The sequence below is a fragment of the Camelus ferus genome, chromosome 17 (genome assembly GCF_009834535.1).
Source record: "Camelus ferus isolate YT-003-E chromosome 17, BCGSAC_Cfer_1.0, whole genome shotgun sequence".
Classification (NCBI taxonomy): domain Eukaryota; kingdom Metazoa; phylum Chordata; class Mammalia; order Artiodactyla; family Camelidae; genus Camelus; species Camelus ferus.
In genome coordinates, this window is record NC_045712.1 from 49526308 (window position 1) to 49543926 (window position 17619).

At 38.6% G+C, this 17619-nt stretch overlaps 1 protein-coding gene across 4 annotated transcripts in view; it reads left to right on the forward strand.

The window, feature by feature from the left end:
- The window catches only part of NEK10 (NIMA related kinase 10), a 152805-nt gene extending 135928 nt beyond the window's left edge, over positions 1 to 16877 (forward strand). Inside the window, exons 31-34 of one of the 4 annotated variants that reach the window (XM_032459417.1) lie at positions 6734 to 6771; positions 6871 to 7011; positions 14677 to 14706; positions 16593 to 16877. In XM_032459417.1, the coding sequence (XP_032315308.1) occupies positions 6734 to 6771; positions 6871 to 7011; positions 14677 to 14706; positions 16593 to 16843 (460 nt within the window). In that variant the 3' untranslated portion in view covers positions 16844 to 16877. The remainder of the gene's footprint in view (positions 1 to 6733; positions 6772 to 6870; positions 7012 to 14676; positions 14707 to 16592) is intronic. The other 3 variants (XM_014561306.2, XM_032459419.1, XM_032459418.1) reach the window with 3 other exon arrangements.
- Positions 16878 to 17619: the final 742 nt, after the last annotated feature.

A 17619-nucleotide genomic window follows, 5' to 3' on the forward strand; every position in this document is an offset into this window, starting at 1 on the left:
AAATATTTTCTCCCATTTCATAGGCTGTCTTTTCATTTTGTCTGTCTGTGGTTTCCTTTGCTGTACAAAAGCGTTCAAGTTTGATAATGTTCCTTGTTTATTTTTACTTTTCTTTGTTTTGCCTTAGGAGACAGATCCAAAAAGATATTGCTACAATTTATGTCAAAGGGTATTCTGCCTATGTTCTCTTCTAGGAATTTTTTGATACCATGTCTTATATTTAGGTCTTTAAGTCACTTTGAGTTTATTTTTATACATGGTCTGGGGGACTGTTCTAATTTCATTCTTTTACATGTAGCTGTCCAGTTTTCCCAGCACCACTCTTTTCTCAATTGTGGATTTATTTATGGGCTCTCTATTCTGTTCCATTGAGCTATATGTCTGTCTTTGTGCTAATTCCAGGCTGTTTTGATTACTGAAGTTTTGTAGTATTGTCTGAAGTCTAGGAGGATTATGCCTCCAGCTTTCTTCTTTTTCCTCAGGATTGTGTTGATAGTTCTGGGTCTTTTGTGATTCCATGTAAATTTTAGGTTTATTTGTTCTAGTTTTGTGAAATACATTCTGAGTATTTCAATAGGGATCACAGTAAATATGTAGAGTGCTTTGGGTAGTATGGCCCTTAGACAATATTAATTCTTCCAATCTGAGAACATAGGATATCTTTCCATTTCTTTGTATCATCTTGCATTTCCTTTATCAGTGCTTTATGGTTTTTAGCATATAGGTCTTTCACGTCCTTGGTTAAGTTTATACCTAGCTATTTTATTCTATTTTATAATCTGGTGTGATTTTATTTTATTTTTATTGAAGTACAGTCAATTACAATGTGAATCTCTGGTGTACAGGACAATGTCCCAGTCATGCATATACGTACATATATTCATTTTAATTTTTTTCCATTAAGCGTTATTACAAGATATTGAACATAGTTCCCTGTGCTATACAAAAGAAACTTTTTAAAAGTCTATTTTTATATACAGTGGCTAGCATTTGTAAATCTCAAACCCTCAAATTTATCCCTTCCCACCCCCTTTCCCCAGTAACCATAAGATTGTTTACTAAGTCTGCCAGTCTGTTTCTGTTTTGTAGATGAGTTCGTAGTGTCCTTTTTTCTCTTTTTTTGTTTAGATTCCACATATAAGTAATATCATACAGTATTTTTCTTTTCTCTTTCTGGCTTACTTCACTTAGAATGATGATCTCTAGGTCCATCCATGTTGCTGCAAATGGCATTATTTTATTCTTTTTTATTGCAGAGTAGTATTTCATTGCGTAAATATACCACAACTTCGTTATCTGGCCATCTGTTGATGGACATTTAGGTTGCTTCCATGTCTTGACTGTTGTATACAGTGCTGCTATGAACATTGGTGTGCATGTATCTTTTTGCATTAGAGTTCCCTCCAGATATATACTCTGGTGAGATTTTAAACGGTATTCTTTTGTCACTTCCTCTTTCTGCTATTTTATTGTCAGTGTAAAGAAGCGCAACAGATTTCTGTGTGTTAATCTTGCACCTCGCTGCATCGCTGAGTTCATTTGTTCTAAAGATTTTTGTGTGGTGTCTCTAGGTTTCTCTGTATAGAGTACCATGTCACCCACAAATAGTGACAGCTTTACCCCTTTCCTTCCAATTTGGATACATTTGTTTCTTTTTCTTGTCTGATTGATGTGGCAAGGACTTTAAATGCTGTGTTGTGTAGAAGTGATGAGAATGGGCGTCCTCGTCTTGTTCCTTGAATTTAGTGATAGGCTTTCAACTTTTCACTGTTGAGTGTAATGTTGACTCTGGGTTTGTTGTAAATGGCTTTTTATTATGTTGAGATTTGTTCCCTCTATACCTACTTTGGTGAGAGTTGTCATCAGTGGATGTTGAATTTTATCAAATGCTTTTTCTGCATCTATTGAGATGATCATGTGGTTTTTGTCTTTTGTTAATGTGCTGTATCACATTGATTGATTTGTGTATGTTGAACCATCCTGGGAATGAATCCAACTTGATCATGGTGTATGATCCTCTTTCTGTTGGATTCAGTTTGCTAATATTTTGTTGAGGATTTTTGTATCTATATTCATAAAAAAATACTGGCCTATAATTTTCTTTCTTTTTGTAGTCTTTGTCTGGTTTTAGTATCAGAATGATGGTGGCTTCATGGCATGACTTTGGGAGTGTTCCCTCCTCTTCAATCTTTTGGAAAATTTCAGAAGGATAAATATAAGTTCTTCTTTGTTTATTTGGTAGAATTTCCCAGTGAAGCTGTTCGGCCCTGGATTTTGTTTTCAGGGAGTTTTGTTTTTATTACAGATTGTATTTCACTTCTACTGATTGATCTATTCAAATTAATCTGTTTCTCTTTGACTCAGTTTTGGCAGGCTGTTTCTAAAAACTTACCCATTTCTTCTAGGTTGTCTAATTTGTTGGCATGTAACTATTCGTAGTATTCTCTTACAGTTTTTATTTTTTTCCTATTTCTGTGGTATCAGTTGTTGTTTCTCCTCTTTCATTTCTTATTTTATTTGGGTCCTCTCCCTTTTCTTCTAGATGAGCTGGTCTAGAGGCTTGTTGATTTGGCTTAGCTTTTCAAAAGCCCAGCTCTTGATTTTATTGACCCTTTCTATTTTTTTAATCTCTATTTTGTTTATTTCCTCTCTGATCTTTACTATTTCCTTCCTTCTACTGACTTTGGGTTTTGTTTGTTTTTCTTTTTCTAATTCTTTTACATGGTATGTCAGGTGGTTTGTTTGAGATTTTTCCTTTTTCCTTGTGGAAATCCTAATTACTATGAACTTCCCTCTTAGAACTGCTTTTGCTACATCCCATAGATTTTGTGAGGTTGTGTTTCGTTGTCATTTGTCTTGTGGTATTTTCTGATTTCTTCTTTGATTTCAACATTGACCCATTGGTTTTGTAGTAGAATGCTGTCTAGTGTCTATGTGCTCATTTTTTGCCCTTGTCTTTCTTTCTGTGGTTGATTTCTAGTTTCATACTGTCATGGTCAGAAAAGATGCTTGCAATTTCTATCCTCTTAAATTTGTTGAGGCTTATTTTGTCACCTAGTATATTTGGTATATTCTAGAGAATGTTCCATGCAGTCTTGAAAAGAATGTGTATTCTGGGCTTTTTTGGACATAGTGCCCTGAAGATATCAGTTAAGTCCAACTGGCTTATTTTGTCCTTTAGGACCTCTGTTGCCTTATTGATTTTATGTCTGGAAGGTCTGTCTGTTGATGTCAGTGGGGTGTTAAAGTCTTCTATTACTGTTTTCTTGTCAGTTTCTCCCTTTATGTGTGTCAGTATTTGTTTTTAGTATTTGTATTTGGATGTTCTTAAATTGGGTCTATATATCATAACAAGTATAATATCCTCTTCTTTTATTGACCCCTTACCATTGTATAATATCCTTCTTTGCCTTTCTTTATGAACTTTGTTTTAAAGCCTGTTTTGTCTGATAAAAGTATCACTTCCTTCACTGTCTTGTAGTTTCCATTTGCATGAAATATCTCTTTCCCTACCCCCACTTTCCATCTGTATGGTTTTCACCCTGAAGTGAGTCCCTTGTAGGCAGCATATTGTTGGTCCTTTTTTTTTTTAAATCTGATCTGCCGCTGTATATTTTTTGATTGAAGCATTTAATCCATTGACATTATAGTAATTGTTGATAGGTATGTGCTTTTGTCATTTTAAACCCTGTTTTCTATTTGATTTTGTAGTTCTTCTTTCATCATTTCTTCTTTTTGCTTTTCCTCTTATGGTTTGATGGTTTCCTTTTGTATTATGCTTGAGTTCCTTTCTTTTTGGTTTTTGTGAATCTTCTGTATGTTTTCAGTTAGTGGTTACCCTGGTTTTCAAGTATGTTGACCCATAACTGTATCTACTTTTTTTAAACTGGTGGTCATGTGAGTTCAAACACATTCTAAAAGATCTACATTTTTACCACCCTATACCCAAATTTTATATTTTGGTATCCTAGTTTACATATTCATGTTTATCCTTTTGCTGTTAATTGTAGTTATAACTGCTTTCACAAAATTTTTATTTTTTTAAAGCTATGTACTCTCTTATTTAAGTATCATCAATTGTTTTATTTATTTGCTTTCCCTATTGTGATATTCCTTTTCCTGTGGATTCTTGCATCTTTTCCATTTAGAAATGACCCTTCAACTTTTTTTTTTTTTTTTAGGGTAGGTTTAGTATTGCTGAATTCTTACAGTTTTTGCTTGTCTGAGAAGTTTTTAATTTCTCCTTCTATTCTAAATTGATAATCTTGCTGGGTAGAGTATCCTAGGTTGCAGGTTTTTCCCTTTCAGTACATTAGATATATTGTGCCACTCTCTTCTGACCTGCAGATTTTCTATAGAGAATTAGCTGACAGTCTTATGGGGATTCCCTTGTATATGACTGTTTTTCTCTTGCTACACTTAGAATACTCTGTTTTTAACTTTTGCCATGTTAGTTATGCTATGTCTTGGTGTGGGTCTGTTTTGTTTCATCTTGTTTGGGACTCTGTGTGCTCCTGTACCTAAATATCTGTTCACTTTTTTAGTTTTCAGCTATAAGTTCCTCAAGTATTTTTTGATCCCCTTCTCTCTCTCTCTCTTCCTTCTGGAACCTGTATAATATGAAAGTTGGAATGCTTAATTTTATACTAGAGATCTTTAAATTACACTTAAATTACACGTTAAATTACACTCTTTTTTAAAATGTGTTTTTCTTCCTGCTGTCTGATTCAATGATTTCCATTATTCTGTCTTCCAGATCATTTACGTGTTCTTCTGTATCACTAAGTCTGTTATTTATTTCTTCTAGTGTGTTTTTTATTTAAGCTATTGAGTCATTCATTTCTGATTGGGTCTTTTTTTATATTTTCTAATTTCTTGTTAAAATGTTCAGTGTTGAGATCAATTATTTTCCTTTATTCAGTTAACTTTTTTATTACCTACGTATGAATTCTTTATCTGGTTAAGTGTTTATTTCTGTTTCATTACTTATTTTCAGGGGGTTCCTTTTGCTTTTTAATCAAGAGTACTTCCTCTGACTTTTTACTTTGCTTAACTTTCTCTCTGCCTCTATAAACTGAAATGAGACAGTTATCCGCTGCAGTCTTGAAATGGGTGTTCTTATGTGGGACCAGTCCCCATGCAAACTGCATGTGCCCAGGGCCTTTTGCGGAAGAGCTGGATTTGATGTTGCAACTCACCCCTTTCCTGAGGGTGTATTGGTAGCTATCACCTTGGTAGGGGGTGGGGCTGGAGATGGAGGAGCTAGAGCTGGCACCAGATCTGAGGCAGGACTTCCTCTTGGCTCAGTGGCCATCACTGCCCTGTTAGGGGTGGGGTCTGCTCCCAAGTTGCTGGAGCAGAAGTCCCAAGAGTCAAACTCAAGCTGGCTCTGTTCCTATAAGTGTGTTTTTTTCCCTCTTCCCTGTGCCGGCCCTTTGCCCCAGAGGAGTGGAGAGCTGAAGCAGATGTGGTCCATATATGGACAGAGGTTCAATGCACTGCTTGTGTAGGCATCTGCCACTCCACTCACATACTTGGTGCACCTTTGTTGTATTGCATTAAATTAAAGTATGGTTCTCATAACTTGTCAGGGCGTAGATGGTTCTTCTTTCATTACAAAAAAAAAAAAAAAACTAATAAGAAATTGGCTCTACCAGTCTGAAAAGGCTCCAAACTGTATGATTCCAACCAAATGACATTCTGGAAAAGGCACAGCTACAGAAACAATAAAAAGATCGTGGTTTCCAGGGGTTTGGGGAGAGGGAGGGAGGGAGGAATGAATAGATGGAGCACAAGGGATTTTTAGGGCAATGAAATTATTCTGTATGATACTATAGTGGTGGCTACATGTGATTATGCATTTGTCAAAGCCCATAGAATGTACAACAAGAGTGAACCCTAATGTAAACTATGGACTTTGGTTGATAATAATGTGCCCATGTTCATTCATCGACTGTACCAAATATGCTACACTGATGAGGGATGTTGAGGGAAGGGGAGTATATACATGTGGGTGGGAAGGGCTATGTGTGAGCTCTGTATTTTGTTCAATTCTGCTGTGAACCTGAAACTGCTCTAAAAGAATAAAGTCTATTAAAATTTTTAAAAAGAAAAATAAATTGACTTGATTACAGTAGAGAAAAAAACAAGGTTGAAGTTTATTCATGGCTCCCTTTCATAGGGTCTAATGCCTCTTCCACTAGGTGGAAGGCGCTGAGACCAAGTTGCAAAATGATCAGGATATCGAGAATTTTAGGGTAGGGCAAGTGAGTGATGTTAATAACACTGTGAAATTAAGGAAAAATATAGTCGTCTTAAATGCAAAACTCATCTCATTTTATAGGAATAGTGATAATTTCTTCTTCAAGACAGCAGGACTAAAGCATGGAAAATATTCCATGTAAAATTTTAAATGTCATTTCTTTCTAATACAGAATAAGTTGTTTTGATTTTAAATGTGACAAGAAAGCCACTCAAGGTAGTAAGATTGAGGCTCAGAATCATTCTTAGAGCTTATGAACAACTGTGGCAGGAAAATGCCTTGGTCATAGAATGTCTGCTCTGCTCTGGTTTCAAATATCTTTATTTTCGCTCTTTATTGAACTCTTGAGAGCAGCCTCAGGGAAAGAAAGGTACCTTTATGTTCACACGTGAACCATAGTGGGGTATATAGGTTTTCAGTAGATGTTAGTCAAAATCCAAGTCGAATAAATCCTTCTAATTCTGTTTTCAGAGACTTCACTGGTGGAATCGGATCAAGACCGAGACCAGGTAATTTAGTGTTGGCGGCAGTAAGATCATCCATACCTCCCTGAAATTCAATGTATTGCATGTTAAAGTCTCATATCTTTCCCCCTTTTATTTCTTCAGCTTTGCTGCCTCTTGACCTGCTTCTGAAAGTGCCACCCCTCATGCTCAGGGCCCACGTTAAGGAGCTAGAGGCCGAGGTAGTGACAGGGTGGCAGGCCCACAGCCTCCCCGCTGTGCTTCTTCGCAGTCTCAGACACCATGGTAGTACCCGTTAGGTCAAGTTGATGTCAGATACACGTGGGTGGACAAGGATGATGGTTGGGCCTGAAATGTCTGAATGATGCTTGGGAGGTAATTTTACTACAAACAGCAGGAGAGTTTTGTTTTGTTTTCCACCATTATTAGTTTGGCAAGTTAACAGAGTCAAAATGCTTTCTGTGTTCACTTATTTGATGAGCTAGTGTGAGTTGTTTTTCTAAAAGCTGCATTTTTGCTTTGGTAGGAATGTTAGCCAGTTGAATTTTGAGGCTGACAGTGCATACCTACTAACAAAAAGTAGTAATTGTGTTTTATATACATACTTATGTGAGCCCTACACCTAATGATACAAGAGAGTAAAGCATATCTTTTTCTTATCTCCTTTACTCTGACACAGATAGTTCTTTACAGTTAGTAAATTTGATTAAAACTATTATATATTGTTTCTCAAGGAATGTAAAAATTATGGATTCTTAAAATATAAAATTTTACAGTAATGGTTTGAGAAAAAAAGTATGTGAATTAATATTTCTAATTTCTGTTAAAGAGGACCAAAGTTCAACAGTAATAGTAAGTTTTTAGCTAAACCTGGACAATTCAGGGAAAAAAATTAGTGATTGTGCTTTAAACATATGTATGAGTGTATGACTCTCAAGTATAACGTTCTATTTTACTACTTTGGTTAATTCCGAATTATTTCAGGGTACTGTTTTCACTTTGGCTTCCTTAATTCACATTTTTTTGTAGAGTTAACAGGTATAGTGAACATAGGAGATGTGAATTGATTTACTGTAATATTAGTCCGTGTCTCCACATTTATTAAATGTGCTTTGGAAGAGTTACTGACAGTTTGGGGCCATTTACACCATCAGCATAGATGCGAAAAAAAGATAGGCTTTGTTATTAAGATGTTCAAAACTATCTGTTGACCATGCTCTACGCCTGCTATTTTGGCATAAGGTAAGTTCATAACATAATCATGAAGCTAAAATGATTGTTGATCGGCTTTATAATAGTGAGAACAGAACACATACATAGATAAGCAATTTCAAGTTCTGTTGTGATTCCTAATAGAAATTACTTTTCCTGAAGGGAGTGTTGGGTTTGAGACTTCGCTTGATGTCAGCGATCTCTGGATATTTAAACAAACCATTTAGCACAGTTCACATGTAATATATTTCTTAGACCTACAGTTTGTTATACTGTCTAATTTTTAAAATTTACCGATTCATGTATTTTTTATTTAAAATGATATATAAATATATAATATATATTTTATATATTATATATATATAGCATCTTAATTGTTGTCAGTGAATGAATGATTAGTTTCTATTAATACTGGAGAACACACTGTAATGCATGTGGGAAAATTTGGGTTACTACCTATGAGTTATCTAACTTTCAAGTAAAAAACCCAAAATCTTTGTTTTCTTTCTTCTTAATGCAAAATGGTTTTTCTCCATATTGTAGAAGTCATACATTTTTAAATGCTGCAGGTAAACTTGGACTATTGATTACTTTATCAAGTCATAAAAAACTGGTACCAGCCCCTTCCACTTCGATTACCTCATCTGCAAACCAGGCTTCATTCCATTATGCATAACCAACAGCTAGGGTCGTGTATTGCCTGAATGTTCTGGGGGGAAAAAAAGTGTTGGGGAGGAGAGAATTTTGTCAAAACCTGGGCATGCGCCCAAGACTGTATCTAGTGCATGAGCATCATTTTCCGTGTGAACAAAGGTGGGAACTGTTATCTTAGAGGCCAGGTGGCCGTGTTGGAACGTGATCTTGCCTGTGTTGACTTGTAAATGCGCACTTCTGGCTCACGCTGTGGTGATACAGCAGCACTTCGTGCACCGCCAAACTCCCATAGCTTGGTTAGCTTTTGCATCTGTAGCGCTGAACGTCGTATTTTCCCACCACAATGTTTTCTCCTGGAGAATTCTGAGCTTCTTCAAGGGAACTGACTTTCAGAGAAAAAAGGTTCCCTCTAGTAGGAATAATGGGAGCCAGTACGACTCTGTTAGTGGTGGTAGCATGTCCCAGGAACAACTAGGCCCGGGAGGGGCCAGGCGATATGAACTAAACCAAATGCATATGTTCTTTTTTGATCACAAATTCAGGGGGGAAGAAAACTGTCTGTAAAACATTTCCCCAAAACTGAACTTAATTTTTATATTGAAGCCCTATTTCACACATCAGAAAACATAATCAGCTAGCCTACAGGCACATCCCAGCCCACATTTCCATTCGGGCCTGTGTCCCCTTTACATGAAGGCAAGACCTCTGTAGGACTTACTCTGTCCATTCACCTTCCCAGGGCCTGGGAGGGCTGGCCTGTTCTTTCCCACCTCTCCAGACGTGGAGATGTGAGAGCTGAGCAGAGCCCCGCTGCTCTGACACCCCAGGAAGCTGTCTTTACTGCCCTGTTCCATCCCGTGTCATATGGCACAGGGCACTTCTGCATGGCTGACCCCCCAGAGTTCCCTGTGGGGACCAGGCCCCCAGACTTACCACTCTTGAACCCTCAGACTTAGAGAGAATTCCATCAGCCACTCTCCCCTTCTCACTGCCCCCACCCCAGGCTTGGCCCAAAGTGAGCTGGAACTTGAATCTTTTCTGAGACTCTTCTTCTCCTTGTTCCCTCATCCTCCCTCCTCAGAGAAGCTTTCTCTTACCCAGAAGGGGCAGGAAGAAGAGTTTGTTCAGCTGTAAGTCTCTTGACTCTCTCTGCCTTTTGCTTAGACATTGCTTTTTAAAGCCCAGGAATGTACCCTCTCTGTTCCCTGGCTCCTCTCTGCCTCCCCGTCTTGGGGCGGTGCTTGCCTCACGCTCTGCTTCTTGATGATGGGAGTCTCCTGAGGGCAGAAGTGAGTGTGGGAAATGATACAGCAGTGAACGCTCCACACAGCATCTTGCCATGTGTATTAGGTAGTCATTTTAAGGGACTTAGCAACTTTAAAAATGCTCAGATGATATATTTTGAAAAAAAATAATGAAAGACAGAGTTTGGAACTGGAGGAAACCCTAATCCGTACACACGCACAGATTCAGCCCGTTGTATAAAGGTGATTCCGCCAGAATTCAAGATTGAAGGGCCTCAAAGCAGCCTTGCTTCTTTGGCCTTTAAACAGCTTGTTCCTGAGGCTGGAATGAAAGGAGGTGTTACTCCCAAAGGGGCAGGGAAAAGACCCCAGTTCTTGTCTTACTTGAAAGATAGGAATATAGACGGTAGATGGTGCTTTGTGCAGAAAAGATTGTAAAGGATTTATTTAGGGAAGGGAAAGTACACCCCTAAGAACGGGAGGTGGGCTGATCCAAGGGCAGATAGCAATGGTCTTTTCCCTCCTCTTTTACCCTCGCTTAGCAGTGGTCTTTTGATTGACAGCTCTTGCCCCTGGAATGCCCAGTCATGTTTGTCCCCTTTGCACATGTACCCATGATGCACACAGAGAAACCCATGGGGGGCCTAAACTGTAGTGCTAATTATATTACAGTGAGCAGTGGGTCATGTCAGGTTAGGTCCTTGTCACTACCATGCAGTTACACCATTGGGTTCTAACTGGTTCCTTGCTGGCACTCATTTAGAGGAAGTAAAACCCGTTTATGCTGGAGGTGGGCATAACACCATCTTCTGGACCATCCTCCCCCTCCCCACCCATCTGCCCGGTGCCCCCACTTGTCTAGATACCTAACAGAAGGGCTGAGGCTTTGATGCAGCTTCCTGCCATCCCATGGGAAGTTCTGCCAGGGAGTGGGTAGTGGGGGCACTGGGCCCAGACTGTCGAGTCTCTTGCTTATCATTTCTCCCTATTGTGGAGCTTTCTGGTGGTCCGTGTTGGGAAGGATTCCATGCCGCCCCCACCTCCACTCCCGCCATCATCTCTCTCACTTCCTCCCCACTCTCCTCCAAGAGAGTTGTTCTCTCAGTGACTCAGGTCAGAGCTTCAGCCCCTCCTGGGCTTCTGCTCCCCACAGTCACCCCATGCTACTCCACGCGGGCCTGGCTTCGGCTCCAGCCTCTTCTCATGAGATCATCCCTCCTGACATCACCATCTCATATGGCCCCTGACTACCCCTTCAGCTTACCCAGGACTGTACCTCTCCATGGTCCTGAACGCAGGACAGACTGGGCACTTGGCTGACTCCTGTCCTTTGCTGGAACTTCCTCTCACTCAGAAGCTGCCACTCAAATATACCTTCCCTCACACCAAACCCCAGTCATATGCCTATTGAAATCGTACTCATTCTTCACGGTCTTCTTAAATGGGACTTTGGCATCAACTCTCTGTCCCCCATCCTGTGGTTCTCCGGGTGGACATCCCAAGAACCCCTTGTGAGTTTCAGTGTTCTTGGTCTAACATCTGGTGCCTTCCACACTGTTGTGCAGAGATTGACTGCTGAGCATTTGTAGATTTAAACTACAGTTGAGTTCCTTTATTGCATTTTACAAAAGGAAAGGAAAGAGGCCAGAGCAAATCTATTCGCCATCCTTAAGTTTACAAGGTTGTACTGTCTTTCAGCAGGGTGGTTGGTCCCATATGGAGAAACCCATGTATGTTTTGGCCCCATTCACAAAGGGAAAATATTTTTTACTTTTTCAGGGAGCTCCTGCTTGAAACTCTCTTCCCTAGTTGTTCAAAAATTCCCAACTCTTAGCAGAGAGAATTCAGAAATAGGCTGGTGCTACACTTTGGTCAACTGGGGGAATGTATGTAATCCATCTTTTGTTCAACTTAAAGTAATTAACAACTTCAGGGCTTGTGTTGTGAATTGTAGTTTCAGAAGACGGGATATATAATATAAATCAAGCCTCAAAGCACCAGGAATGGGCAACTAACTTGGCTACCGTAATGTGCCATGAGATGATAAGGCAGACTGGAGTGCACTGCACAGCTGCAAAGACCCCACGCTTCCAGTTTATTACATGTACCTGCTTTCCAAAAATATTTGACCATTAAATGCTCAAAGGTACAGGTAAAACATGTTAAACAGAGCAACTCCTTTTAAGGAGAGGAATAGTATTTCAGGCCTGGGAAGGAGCATAAATATTATTTCATATTTGAAGTAACCCGAGGAAATGTCCATGATTTCACAGTCTCCCAGTGCTGAGTCAGGAGGCTGAGTCAGGGTAGTGTTAAGGGGCCGCCTCGTTTCATATCTCAGCTCTGTAGTCTTGGTTGGACAGTTTTCTTAATCTCAGTCATCTATAAAATGAGGATAAAAATGACTACCCTTCAGAACGGTTGTTAGGATGACATGAGACAAAATGTGTAGAACCCTCCCCCGTACCTTGCCCACGTCCATGCTAGCAAAGCACTGGTCTTCCTCCAGGTCCTCCTGCCACCCCAGAGGGAAAAGCTAGCTGTTTAATGTCATGCTTATGCTAGTAAATACAATTTTTGACACTTTAAGTAAATTGCCTCTTACAGTGAATTTTGTAGTTTCCTTCTAAGTTTTAAAACCGTAATTAGGTTCACTATTTTAACAAAACTATAAAAGGAACACAGAGTATTCCAATTTTAAACTTGGATCTCATTTAAATTTTAATGACACCAAATACTGTTTATCTTTTGCAATAGGAACCACATAGGTATGAATCATGGACATACTATGTATGTCTGACATTGAAATATGGTCAGCTTCTATGATGTCTTTTTAAGGGAAGTTTGTCTTAATAAAAACAGAATAATATTGTCTGTGTAAACACGGGTTGCAATGTTTGTGAGTAGGTAGGACGCAGTAGTATTTTCAGTGTGCTAATCTGAAAGATTGAGAGAATGCTTTAAAACTGAAAATGATATGGCTAACATTTGCTACAATCTTGGTAGTTATTAATATTTAACTAGAGAACACAAATTTTAAAAGGTATCTATTTGAATTTTTATCATTTTTGCTTTCCTAAAATTATTAAGACCTGAATAAATACACATTTTGGGATGGGGAATATAAAAAAGAGTGATGATTTAATAAGGTAGAAAAGGAGGAATAATAATTCTCCTACCCAGGATTAGCTGAAGTTGTTCAGGAAATCAAAAGGACTTGCAAATGTTACAGCCAGACTCTCATCATTACCAGTCTCAGATTTAACTTTTTCTCGCCAACCCTAACCTGATCACTCACATCTCAGTAATCCTGCCAGAGCACCCCGGAGTGCTGAACTAGTCATGACATCCTGTCTTGTCACGATACAGCAGCAGCAGGGATCTGAGACACTGTTCTGGTGGCGAGATTACAGATTGCCTGTAGTCTAGGTAATGGGGTTGGGAACTGCCCTTTAAGTTGAAAAGAAATAGCAGATTAGGTAAAAACACAGATTAAGTGTAAAATAGAATAAAGGGAGTAGTAATCAGACAATGTAAAGAGCATTTACAAATCAGTAAGAAAAAAGAAGCTTGGGACCCAAACAGAAAATTCACCAAAGTGCAATAACCTCATCAGCATTCAGATAAATGCAAAATGAAACAAAATCAGATTTGCAGAATCGAAGCATTTGATAATATATAGTGTTGATCAAGGTGTAGAAAAATGAATTGTCTTCTGGTCAGAGTGCAAATTGATTTATCCACTTTAAAATGTGTTTGTTAACATAGGAAATATCTATACTCAGCTATTTAATTCCTCCTCATTTACTCTAAAAGACTTCTTGTGCTTATGCACAATGCGGCATGTGCATGTATACTCACTGTAGCATCACTTAGAACAAAATTGAAAGCAAGCTAAGTTCCCAGAAGTGGCTGAGAAGCTATGATGCATTCAGAACATGTCATACTGCTCAGTAGCAGTTATAAATAATGAGCTGTAACTGCGTGTTGACGAGAAGAATCTTTGTGACAGACTGAAGTTAAAAACTGTAATGGGGGAGGGTATAGCTCTGTGGTAGAGTGCATGCCTAGCCTGCATTAGTCTTGGGTTCAATCCCCAGTACCTCTAGTAAGAAAATAAGTAAATAAATTAGCCTAATTACCCCCCCTCAAAAATTTTTTAAAAAATTGTAAAACGGTCTTATGATGTGTCACCATTTATTGCAAAGAGGAAAGGAAAACATGAGGTAATACTATAGATTTTCTACAGCAGTGGCTTTCAAAGTCATTTTGGAAATGACCCTCAGTACGATACACAGTTTATATGAGTGAGTGGACCCTTACTTCATGCAGTGCACTCTGAAATTTTTCTACCCTGTTATGTTTCATTTCATCCCATTCCATTCCTTTTTTTTTTTTTTTCCAAAATGCTGGTCACGACTCGTTAAACTGATTTCAAGACTCAACCACAGTTTGAAAAATATTGTTCTGAAGATACACACTTAAGTATGTCAATGGATAGAAGAGCAACCGGAAGGCAACACGCCACGCTAACAGCAGAGATTACTTCCGGGGAGGTTGCTGGTGGGTGGTGGTTGCAGGGAGCCTCGAGCTGCTTCTGTGACAGTTAACATTGTTTCACATTTGTTTGCTTATTTTACAGTGGGCATGTGTAATTACATATTTTTCAGTTATTTTTTAGAGAGTAAGTAATCAAAACTGTTTTCAAAAGTCAAAGACTTACTGGGATTGACAGCATAGTGGTCAAGGACATTAAGAAAAATGATTTTAAGTTACATTGCATAACTGAGCAGTTCAGAAGGCAGGCGTTCCAGCTAACAATCTCTGTTTTTGCATTTAGGGCCACAGATGAACACATTCCTGTGGCAAGGTAGAGTCAAAGCCAGTGTGACACCCCACTCAAAATGTCATCACAAATCTGAGAACTCTCTGCCATGCTGTCATATTTTAACTCATTACCTATGAACATTAAGTCCATATGCCAGAAACATAAACTAGTCAGCATAAAACTGATCAAAAACCAAGCCCTCTGGTTTCTGAAAATGCAGGGCTAATGTTCCTGTAGTAACATCAACTTGGCCACATTAGTTTTGGGTATCAGTCTAGACAATTACATTTTAAGAATTATTTCTGTAAAGAAGCACGACTGTGGGAAATACAATGTACGTACACTTGGCCATCTCTGCAGGCCAGAGCAGATACCTCCAGCTCTCTGCTTTCTATTTTTGAGCTACCTTAATCCTCTCTGGTTTACCATCACATTTTTACCCTAAGGGTAATTTATTAAACCTCATCTTTTAAACGATCAAGTAGTTGATACTTAAAAGGAGTTAGATACAGTGCCTAGCAGAGGTAGATCCTTTAAATTTCAAACATTTAAACAAGGTATTAAATGTACACAAACTAGAGCTAGATTATTTCTTGAATGAATTTCTCAACAAACTCAGGAAAGATACCCGTGAAGAAAATAACATTTCTTTAAATGTTCCATTTATTTTCTCTTTTGGGGTTTGTCTTCTAAATATAAATTTTCCTATGCTAATAAAAAAAAAGTTGACTCTTTTAATGACTACCTTAAATTTTCTCTTTAAATGTTTTGAAAACTAAAGTTTTTATGCAAGCTTTCCCAGAAAGCATTTCTATAAGAATCATTTTTTCAAAATCCTAGCTGTTGCTGAAGCAATGATTGTATTCACATTTAATTTTATACAGACTGGTTGATTTCAAGGTTGTAATTTCAAGGTTGTATGGAGGTAAGGAAAGAAAGATTTTGCACCTTTTCTTTGAATGAAGAGAAACTGGCAAGAAAAGCGTTGTTTCAGAAAGTGTGCAACTGGTTCTGGGGAGGAAGGGAAAGAGCATGAAGGTGGGGAGAGGACAGTCTACATCCATGTATTTGAAATCTCTTCCACTTTCTCCAGTGTGGATCTGAGGGTGAGGGGAGGCAGAGGTGGCCTTGTGGCTGATCTAGGGGGGCTAGGTCATTCCTTTAAATAGCTTTACATTCCTCAAAGTTAAAAACGGGCCACGTGTGGCTCTGACATTTGAATCTAGGAAAGTAGCTTATATGCAGTTGGACACCAAGCTAGTCTTGAACTGTGAACGTGTTGTGGTGCTCTGATGAGAATTCAGGAAAAATTGTATGTGTCTTATTTAGACCTGAAGAGAAATCCAGGTGAAAATTGTACTTTGTGATAATCAAGGGTTTGAAAGTAACATGGTTTTCAAACCCTTGATTATTATAAATCAGAATATTTTGGGTTTTTGTTTGCTAAGATTGCCTATTCAATATTTTCATTGAGTAGTTTCAATAAATTAGTTTTTTATGTTATTGAGGGCATAATGAATTTAAAAATTTTAAGTATGATAATAGATAGTCTCTTAACTGCACATATGTGAAACCTAGCTTTTCAATGACCACAGTAGCCAAGACACCACTGACTCCTGGTGGCAGCATAATGTAATTGCAGGCAAAATTTCCAAGTGATAAAACAGTCTTTCAGATGTTATAAATGATGACATCATTATGTTACTTAGAAGTCTGAGAAATAGAGGGAAGGAATGACACCTCCAATATCATAAGATATTGAAGTGTTACAAGGTCTCTACATACTGTCTCATTGGTAGGATGAAAGTTTTTACTTTAAATCTTTTATTTATTTTTTTTTTTTCAGAATTTTACCCCATTTCCCACAAATGCCACTTTTGAAGGGGAAAACCAGGGTCTTAACTAACTGGAGAATTTGTCATCCACAGCATCTGCAGGAATTGCCGTGTCCCAGAGGAAAGTACGTCAGATTAGTGACCCCATCCAGCAGATCTTAATCCAGCTGCACAAAATCATCTACATCACTCAGGTCAGTGTGCTAACTTCTTACTTCCTTTTTATCTTACGTACAAGTTCGGGGCACAACTGCTTTGTGGAACTTTCAGTTAGAGCCATGCTTGTTCTTACTCTCTCTAACTACATATGTCTGAGAACATTTGGCTTAGCAAAACGTTTCTAAATCTCAGTGACCCTTAGGCCTTGGGAAAGCAAACACTGGCTACAAATTATTTACAGAAATCTGTCTCCTGATAAGCAACTTGAATGGTCATTTACCAAAGGTAATGTCCTGTTAGTATGAAAATAAATTTTTAGAGATAAGTAAGTGTAGACCTTTGGACAAGAAAGTGACTATTATTTTGAAGTTTAAGATTATACATCTTCATTCATTCATTTTTTTTAATTTGACATACAATTATTAGGTGCCTGCTATGTACCAGCCACTGTTCTAGGCACTTGAGACATCGATGAGCAAAACATACAAACGTTGCCTCACGCTAAGTTTCAGAGAACCAGTCTGGTGATTCTGTCTGTTGCCAATTGTGGCGACTCCAACTAAACATTCAGGTAGTAGAGAGAAATCCCGCCAGGCCAGTGGAACAGCTGGGCCCATTGTAAGTCTAACCTGGGCTAATATGCCTACTGCCCCCCAAAAGCAAACATACAAAACAAACAAGAAACTATTTTGATCAGTGTATTGCAGTGACATTATAAGACTCTAGGACTTAAGGTCACTTGATGGCTGGTGTCTGGTCTTCCCCAAAAGCCTGTGGATTTCCTTCTTCTCAGTGAACAGTCACTCTGGTAAACAGCTGGGGGTCTCTTTGGGGAAGGCTTGGAGGAAAATTTATATTGCATACTTAAAGCAGTGCTCAGGGCCCTTCTGCAGGGGACCCCCAGCTTTCCTGCCAATCGAGGGGCTCTAGGTCTTGGAACTGACCGAGGTCTGGAAACTGC